General features: G+C 45.1%; 1 protein-coding gene across 3 annotated transcripts in view; it reads left to right on the top strand.

Moving 5' to 3' along the window:
* The first annotated feature begins 7814 nt into the window (after positions 1-7814).
* Positions 7815-10000, top strand: part of traf1 (TNF receptor-associated factor 1) — a 35925-nt gene continuing 33739 nt past the window's right edge. The window contains exons 1-2 of one of the 3 annotated variants that reach the window (XM_042100584.1): positions 7815-8330; positions 8607-8691. In XM_042100584.1, coding sequence (XP_041956518.1) covers positions 8128-8330; positions 8607-8691 — 288 coding nt within the window. In that variant the 5' untranslated portion in view covers positions 7815-8127. The remainder of the gene's footprint in view (positions 8331-8606; positions 8692-10000) is intronic. The other 2 variants (XM_042100585.1, XM_042100583.1) reach the window with 2 other exon arrangements.

The following is a 10000-nucleotide window of genomic DNA, read 5'->3' as shown; positions in this document are numbered from 1 at the left end:
GATCTCACATTCCAACTTAATGCAGACTACATCTTTAAAAAGGCAAGACAGCGTCTCTCCCTCCTCAGGAAACTGCGAAGCTTCAACACCAGCAAGCACACCCTGGCCATGGTGTACAGATCACTCACTGAGAGTGTTCTCACGTTCAGCATCACCTCCTGGTATGGGAACCTCTCAGTGGAACATAGGAACAAGCTGGCTCAGGTGGTAAACATCCCAACACTCACGTTCAGCATCACCTCCTGGTATGGGAACCTCTCAGTGGAACATAGGAACAAGCTGGCTCAGGTGGTAAACATCCCAACACTCACGTTCAGCATCACCTCCTGGTATGGGAACCTCTCAGTGGAACATGGGAACAAGCTGGCTCAGGTGGTAAACCAAGGCAGCAAAATGACAGGAGAAAAGCAGTTACAACTCCACTCTCTATACAGCCGTTCCATAACACAAAAGGCCATCCAGGTCTTCAATGACCCCACCCATCCCCTTCATCCATCCTTTCAGCTACTGCCATCTGCCAGAAGACTGATGGTCCCAATGGCCAGGAGAAATGGGTACAAAAAGTCATTTGTTCCCTCAGTCAGGGTGATGAGGAGAAGGATCAGTAATGAGAACTGCACTAGTATTTATTCATTTATGTTTTTTAACTATTTATGTAACTACAATTTAACTTATATTGTCTGTTGCTGTGTGTTTTTATGTCGCTAGAGTGCCAAAGATAAATTTCCAGTGTATGTACATTCAGTGGACAATAAAGTTTTTATCTATCTATCTATCTATCTATCTATCTATTTATTATATGTCATTAATATATTATATTTATTATATGTCATTAATATATTATATTTATGTTTCATATTTACATACATACATATTTGGTGGTGCAGATAAATCTTGTTCCTTCTCCGTTAGCGTTCTGTATCCCCCCGTCCTTTCCTCCCTCCTCTCCCCCTCCCTTATTCCTTCCCTCCTCTCCTCCCTCCTCTCCTCCCTCCCTTATTCCTTCCCTCCTCTCCTCCCACCTCTCCCCCTCCCTTATTCCTTCCCTCCTCTCCTCCCTCCTCTCCCCATCCCTTATTCCTTCCCTCCTCTCCTCCCTCCTCTCCTCCCTCCTTTCCTCCCTCCCTTATTCCTTCCCTCCTCTCCTCCCTCCCTTATTCCTTCCCTCCTCTCCTCCCACCTCTCCCCCTCCCTTATTCCTTCCCTCCTCTCCTCCCTCCTCTCCCCCTCCCTTATTCCTTCCCTCCTCTCCCTCCTCTCCTCCCACCTCTCCCCCTCCCTTATTCCTTCCCTCCTCTCCTCCCTCCTCTCCTCCCTCCCTTATTCCTTCCCTCCTCTCCTCCCACCTCTCCCCCTCCCTTATTCCTTCCCTCCTCTCCTCCCTCCTCTCCCCCTCCCTTATTCCTTCCCTCCTCTCCTCCCTCCTCTCCTCCCTCCTTTCCTCCCTCCTCTCCCCCTCCCTTATTCCTTCCCTCCTCTCCTCCCTCCTTCACTTTAATCTCTCTGCCTCTTCATTTTCATCCTGGGAGGCTCTTTTATTCAGGCGTCTGGCCAGAGCGATCGATACGGCCGCCACATTTTAGACTCCTGCATCATGAGGCTTCAGCATGAATCTATTATTGGGCTGTAACCTTGCATTATGATTTAAGAGCCCCACAACCCCCCCGCCTGCACCCTGTGCGTTGGGACAGGACCTGCACCCAGTGCGTTGGGACCTGCCCTGGTTATCCCAGGCTCCTGCCTTGTAATAAAAAACGGGAGCAACACATCGTGGCGCTCCAATTACGCTCGGATTGATTCAGAGCAGAGGAATGCTTCAGCGCAGGCAAATGGACTCAAGCCGGGCTATTTATCTGGCGACCCTCCCAACACAGCCAGTGCCTCCTGCTCTAGGAGACGCTCTGTCCTGCTGACGCGCCGTCCTGCTCTAGGAGACTCTCTGTCCTGCTGACGCTCCGTCCTGCTCTAGGAGACGCTCCATCTTGCGACGCTCTGTCCTGCTCTAGGAGACGCTCTGTCCTGCTCTAGGAGATGTTTCGTCCTGCTCTAGGAGACGCTGCCCATGGGAAGCAGAATGCCACAGTCATCACGTCAACTGAGAATTCGCCTTATTCACCCGGCGGCCAGAACGAGGCTACAGGGTACACTTGCCATTACACCTCAGTCCAGCAGATGGTGGAGGTAATGCACTCCGTTTGCAAACTGCCAAAAAAAGCTCACCGAAAAAGAAGAAGGGTTCTCCGGCCTGTTCTTCTTCTTCAGAGTTTTTTTAGCTGTTTGCAAACGGAGTGCATTACCACCACCATCTGCTGGACTGAGGTGTAATGGTGTACCCTGTAGCCTCGCTCTGGCCGCCGGGTGAATAAGGCGAATAACAGTGACAAGGTCCAAGTGCACTTTTGAGAGAAACATAACTGAACACCCACAATCCAATAACCATCATTTTATGAAATATGTTTTCATAATAAGTTGTATGATTAATGAATTATAATATATTTATATATTATAATTTCCTCACCTCACGCTGGTGTGTGGTGAGCGTTCTGGCTACTGTGCATCACCCAGGTGCTACACATTGGTGGTGGCTAGTGCAGTTCCCCCTTCACTGTAAAGCACTTTGGGAGCCTCGATAAAGCACTATATATATATATATATAAAGGCAAGTTGTGGTTATTTACACAAAATCACATTATCATAATATTTTAATTTGTGGACACGTCAGACATACCTGCTAATTCTCACCTGATGATGAGCTAACAGGGGTATCCATCCAGAGTGTTTATCCTCTTTCCCACAAAGGGGCTGGGAATTATGGGAATGCTCTGGCTGGGAATTATGGGAATGCTCTGGCTGGGATGTGGGCCAGGTATGGGTGCTGGCAAACAAACACACAAATGGACATTTGTTGAAACATAAACTCCTTAATGAAGGTGATAGTAATTGCAGTATCATCAAACATTTCTGTCTGTTAACACTCCAGTGAAGTTGACATTAAAGCAACAATATCTCACAAGTTTCTGTTTTTTTATAGGCTAGTATTGAGATCTTTCTGAAACTCATTGACAAATGGAAACACCTGCCAACTAGCTATGCACTGTATAGTTCTGTGTGGCTGCGATGCTCTTGGTACTTGGACCTAAATACCTATCAGATTTCAGCTTCAGCAGTAGCCTACACACCTTCTGGACCTCTCAGGTCTCAGGAGAAAAACCTGCTAGTAAAACCTGCTGTTAGAACTAAACATGGTGAAGCATCTTTTAGCTGCTATGCGGTTCAGCTATGTAACCAACTTTCAGATGACATCAAAAATGCCCCAACTGTAGACAATTTAAAATCTAGACTTACTGTAAGACCAAACTGTTATAAGTTGCTTTCTGTTAACTGCTCTGAATTACAAATTCTGAATCTGTCTTTATTTCAATGTCGTTTTCTTTTTTATTATGATCTTTACTTTTTAAACTATTCTTTGACTATTGGCCTTCTATGCTTTAATTTGCTATTACTGTTTGCCCCTGTTTATGCAAAGCACATTGAATGTGTATGAAATGCGCTATATAAATAAACTTGACTTGACTTGGTGTCTGCAATGATTTTGTGTCTGTTAGAGTGTTATCAGAGTGGATCTGATGAGATGTGACTACATGGAAACGTTAGTCAAAGTTAATAATGTTCTGCACCTTTTGATAAAGAATAAAGAAAATAAAGAAGACATCTGAGCTGCACCGGCGTCTCTCCTTCTCTCTAAAGTATCCGCCCTGGCCTGGCTGCACCGGCGTCTCTCCTTCTCTCTAAAGTATCCGCCCTGGCTGCACCGGCGTCTCTCCTTCTCTCAAAACTCCTCCGTATTGCATTGGATCAATCAGGGCCAAGGAGGACTGGACACTGATGACGAAGCCCAGCGACCTTCCAGCGATATTTCAATTCTCTACATCGTGGTATCGTCATTTCCTCTTGGCATACAGCACAGTGGCCAGCACTCGGTAAAAACACATTCTTTCCTTTCCTTTAGTTTTTTATTCACTCTCTCCTTCAGTCTTGTATTCTCTCTCTCCGGTCCACAGCCTGTTCTGCTTTGGCTGCATTTCTCTTGTGTTTGCTCCGTGAGAGGCTGCAGATTGGCTGCATTTCTCTTGTGTTTGCTCCGTGAGAGGCTGCAGATTGGCTGCATTTGTGAAATTAAACTCATTATGTACAGCATGCAATGCAGCAGCAGCAGAGCCCTGGGGGCTCGTACTGGTCTGTACTTGGGGCATACTGGTCTGTACTGGGGTCTCGTACTGTAGTGGTCTGTACTGGGGTCTCATACTGTACTGGTCTGTACTGGGGTCTCGTGCTGTACTGGTCTGTACTGGGGGCTCGTACTGGTCTGTACTGGGGGCTCATACTGTACTGGTGTACTGGGGGCTCATACTGGTCTGTACTGGGGGCTCATACTGTACTGGTCTGTACTGGGGGCTTGTACTGGTCTGTACTGGGGGCTCAAACTGGTCTGTACTGGGGGCTCATACTGTACTGGTCTGTACTGGGGGCTTGTACTAGTCTGGTCTGTACTGGGGGCTCATACTGTACTGGTCTGTACTGGGGGCTAAAACTGGTCTGTACTGGGGGCTTGTACTGGGGGCTCATACTGTACTGGTCTGTACGGTCTGTACTGGGGGCTAAAACTGGTCTGTACTGGGGGCTCATACTGTACTGGTCTGTACTGGGGGCTCGTACTGGTCTGTACTGGGGGCTTGTACTGGTCTGTACTGGGGGCTCATACTGTACTGGTCTGTACTGGGGGCTCGTACTGGTCTGTACTGGGGGCTCGTACTCGCACAAGTAAGGACAACCAGTGCAACGAAATGCATTTTAGAATCTAACCAGTAGTGCAATCATTAAAAGTGCTTTTCTTTATAACAGTGCTTAAAAAGACATAAAAACACAGAATGCAGTATGATCATGTTATTAAGGTGTATTAATAAATAAAGTGCATAGTTCTGAGGGATCCCAGTCTAAAGACAGAATGCAGTATGGTCATATATAGTGCATTGTTGAGGTGCATTAATAAAGTACATAGTGGTCAGAGGAGCTCAGTCCAAAGTCCATGTGCAAGAGGAGACAGGACTGAGCGGGGTGGGGCAGGGGCTAGTGACGGGTCTTGGTGTTGAGCAGCGTTATGGTGTTGTGCAGCGTTATGGTGTTGTTATGGTGTTGAGCAGCGTTATGGTGTTGTTATGGTGTTGTGTAGCGTTATGGTGTTGAGCAGCGTTATGGTGTTGAGCAGCGTTATGGTGTTGTTATGGTGTTGAGCAGCGTTATGGTGTTGAGCAGCGTTATGGTGTTGTTATGGTGTTGAGCAGCGTTATGGTGTTGAGCAGCGTTATGGTGTTGTTATGGTGTTGAGCAGCGTTATGGTGTTGTGCAGCGTTATGGTGTTGTTAAGGTGTTGAGCAGCGTTAAGGTGTTGTTATGGTGTTGAGCAGCGTTATGGTGTTGAGCAGCGTTATGGTGTTGTTATGGTGTTGAGCAGCGTTATGATGTTGTGCAGCGTTATGGTGTTATGGTGTTGTTATGGTGTTGAGCAGCGTTATGGTGTTGAGCAGCGTTATGGTGTTGTGCAGCGTTATGGTGTTGTTATGGTGTTGTGCAGCGTTATGGTGTTGAGCAGCGTTATGGTGTTGTTATGGTGTTGTGCAGCATTATGGTGTTGTTATGGTGTTGTGTAAAAAGCTGTTTCTGAGCTGCTGGTGCGACTCCTCGGGCTCCTGTGACGTCTCCTGGGCGGGAGGACTGGGGTGTGTGTGCTCCATGACTGGGGTGTGTGTGCTCCATGACTGGGGTGTGTGTGCTCCTTGACTGGGGTGTGTGTGCTCCATGACTGGGGTGTGTGTGCTCCATAGGGAGGGAAAGTGAAAACCAGCGCCCCAAGTGGTTGCGTTCCTATCGAAGAGCAGCTCCAATGTTAAGTCCCATAGACCTATTTTAAAAAAAATATTGTGAAGCCAAATCAGCGATGTTATCCACCAAAAATATTTTTCAGTGTTTATACAGTAATAATATTCTAACTGTGAAAATGTCAGACCCTATTTTGCCTTATTTAAGAAAATCGAAATTGCTCCTATTTGTTTCATAAACGAACTACAAAAGAAGTCACGTGACTTTACCCTTCAACGTTACTCACGGTAGCATGGTTTGTTTATTAGCCTGGTTAGCATTGACACTTAACACTTACAGCTAGCTCTTCATGTGAGTAGAAGCACAACACCAGTTATCCTGACATAAAGGTTATCACCACGTGGTTTACATCACGTTCCGTTATTACAAAAATATGTTAAGCCAGTTAAGCAAATTGCGTATTGATCAGTTAGAGATTAAGCGCCCAAACATGTGACGTCACATGCAGCTGTAGTTCCTTATCACCATGTTACGACAAAAACTCAAAACAATTCAACTGATCCTAAAAATAAGGTATGACCACTTGAAGCAATAGAGGTGACCCCAGTGCCTAACATATGGAAGGCATTAAATTAAGATCCCAATGTGCACCGAGATATATTTTTTCTAAAAAAAAATCCCATTCATTCCGCTAAACTCTAGGAACGCAACCACTAGATGGCGATGAGATTACTTTCCCTCCCTATGACTGGGGTGTGTGTGCTCCATGACTGGGGTGTGTGTGCTCCTTGACTGGGGTGTGTGTGCTCCATGACTGGGGTGTGTGTGCTCCTTGACTGGGGTGTGTGTGCTCCATGACTGGGGTGTGTGTGCTCCTTGACTGGGGTGTGTGTGCTCCATGACTGGGGTGTGTGTGCTCCTTGATGATATTGTGTGCACGTCGCAGACACAATTACACTTGTTGTGAATATTAAGAAAATAAAAACTATCTGTGTGTGTGGTGTGTGTCTGCTGTCACCCCTGCCTAAGAAAAACAAAAACACACTTCTCTAAGGCAGGTGAGCATACAAACCATTTGCATTGTAATTATTATTTCATTTTGTAAAAAGTGATAATGAAACAATAATACTTAATATATCTTAAACATCTTCACTTCACATTTGAACACATACAATGCAAAATAATGAGTTATTTGTTTAGTCTGTTTAAACATCACATCATCTAATCAAGCTTGTGGTTTTGAATAACTAATAAAACAGACCAAAAGGTCGTATCTGATATGCAGGCCCATGTCTGTGATATCAGCCTGTAAAATCAGTGGATTGAAACATCAGTTTATCTGATAAAATGCAAAGTTTTCTGGGGGAAACTAAGTCGAGACAAACAAGTTCGCCGCAGGGAGCCGCGCTATTTATCACAATCTGGCATTGTTCCATTGCAAATTGATTTCTCTTTTGAGTTATCACCGGGAGAAACAAGGCTGCCAAGTCTCCTAAGAGCTCCCAGGGAAGTTGGACTCCGAAACACCACTCAAAACAATGTTCCCTTGTGGCGAGACAAAATTTTAGCGGAATCCAAAAAAGCAGCTGAAAAATGTTGTTGGTTTAGGACAGCTTGTTGGAGAGACAGATTGTGCGCCAAGCTTTCAACATCCCAAGAATTCGTTCACCGTGTTTGTATCGCATGTAAACATCGAATAGTTCACAGAGACGTTTCGATGAGATGAGTAAGCCCAATGAAATAAAAACATGTCCCACTGCATACTACACTAATGTAGGCAAATGAAAACGAAAACTAAACAAGAGTGAAGAAACACCTCATTTACCATTGTACAGCAGGGACTTTCCGTATCCGTGCGACGGTTGCGGTGCAGGGTAAGTGCAGCCCCCTACTCGAATTCTCAGAAACTGTCAACACAACACAAAGAAACGCTGGGCTGTCTCTCTGCGATGCAATGGGACATCACTGACATTTCAGACGACTCAGGAAGAGATGATGTAGGCCTACCTGACTCTGTCATCTAGAGCTGCAGCAGCCTACAAATGAAACGCTATTTCCGGGATGAGTAAGGGGAAACCCGTGGTTAATCATCTCTAAATCGAGTTTTGAAGACATGGCTTCATTATGTTCGGCTACAGACAGGGACAGTCACTTTGCAACAGGTGGAACTTCAAATGACGCGTTCATGAGCGCGAACTGAGCACAGAATTGATTCCAAGTTAGGCTACTTTTTAGATTTTTCCGAGTGTCATGGCGTCAAGAAAAGACATCACGAATGATGTGTCCTCCACGCCAGATGAAAATGAGTATCCGTCCGGATTTCCTCAGAGTATTTGTGACCAAACTCCTCACGAGAAGTACTTATGTAGCAACTGCAACAGCGTCCTTAATAAAGCTCGCCAAACCGCTTGCGGGCATCGCTACTGCCTGGCCTGTGTCAACTGGCTTGTCAGGTAAGACGATTTCATTAAAAGACAAACCATTCATTAGCAGGCAAATGAGAAGGCCTAGCCTACATCCTCTATGCTCAAGTTTATCAATACAATCTACTGTGCCTAGCCATCTCAATGAGTCAGATATTTACCAATGTATATGCAACTGTACATACGTAGCCTACATTTGTGTACATACATGTTTAGCGTAGGCCTATAATTGAAGAGGCAAGTGTTCTGTTGTTTTTTGACTGTTTAATCAGTGTGTGAAATCAAGAGAAACTGTTATCTAATCAGGAACAACAAGACCCCCGTATGCAAAAAGTGCAAAGAGGAGGAGCCGAAGGCAGATAACGAGGCAAGCATTCTGACTCTGGACAATGTGAGTTGGATCATATTTCTTTGCTTTAGTAGAATCTGGACTTAGAGGTGAATGTAGGCCTACTGTGTCTATCCAAAATCTTGCCACGTGCACAATCAAAAAACACAAACATACAAAACACAAACTAAAGGAAATCGTTCCCTAAATGATAGTGGAAATTCATTGAGGCTGTGTGCTTTCTTAGTTTATGCTTAGTTTTTACAGTGGTCAACCATAATTGATACTATGCTATAAGTGACTATAGACATATTGTGTCATATAGTGAGAAGGATATGAATTTAATAAAAACAATGATCTAATTGAATAAAAAACAATGATTAACCGCAACAAAATAGGTGGGCAGTAGTACGTAGTAGTGACCTATCGTACAGTCCTTCAGATAAACCTGACTGACTAACTGTGGTCATTACAAGATCATGACACTCATCTCTATTGGTCATTACGATTTCATGACACTCATCTCTATTTAATCATTACAATTTTATGACACTCATCTCTATTGGTCATTACGATTTCATGACACTCATCTCAATTGGTTATTACGATTTCATGACACTCATCTCTATTGGTCATTACGATTTCATGACACTCATCTCTATTTAATCATTACGATTTTATGACACTCATCTCTATTGGTCATTAACCTCTCATGACACTCATCTCTATTGGTAGGGGGTTCCCCACTGTCCTGTCACTATTATATTATATTATGATATTATCCTATATTACAGGTATATGATATGAAATGATATGATATGATATTAGTAGGGGGTTCCCCACTGTCCTTCATGGCTAAATTCACATCCCGGGCCGCACTTTGAGAGCCTACAGTATGCACTATAGTAATAGTCCTCTGGGTTAACCTCCATAGTAATAGTCTTCTGGGTTAACCTCCATAGTAATAGTCCTCTGGGTTAACCTTCATAATGGTAGCCTTGTGGTAGTCTTCTGGGTTAACCTTCATAGAAAAGAATCCCAAGGGACTCTGGTACCAAAACACAGAAATGCTCCCCATCCAAATATGAATGTGGTGCTTGAAGCAGCCAGTAGTACTACCCCCCCCCCCACATTCTGCCCTCCTACCCCCCCCCCCCACATTCTGCCCTCCTACCCCCCCCCCCCACATTCTGCCCTCCTACCCCCCCCCCCACATTCTGCCCTCCTATCCCCCCCCCCACATTCTGCCCTCCTACCCCCACACATTCTGCCCTCCTACCCCCACACATTCTGCACTCGTACCCCCCCACATTCTGCCCACCTAAAGATCCATCAGCTGCTCTAACTAGACAAGGAGATAGTTATAGAGTTT

The sequence above is a fragment of the Alosa sapidissima genome, chromosome 8, assembly GCF_018492685.1.
Source record: "Alosa sapidissima isolate fAloSap1 chromosome 8, fAloSap1.pri, whole genome shotgun sequence".
Taxonomy (NCBI): domain Eukaryota; kingdom Metazoa; phylum Chordata; class Actinopteri; order Clupeiformes; family Clupeidae; genus Alosa; species Alosa sapidissima.
Note: the sequence above shows the minus strand (reverse complement) of the source record. Positions and strands in the feature narration are given on the sequence as shown.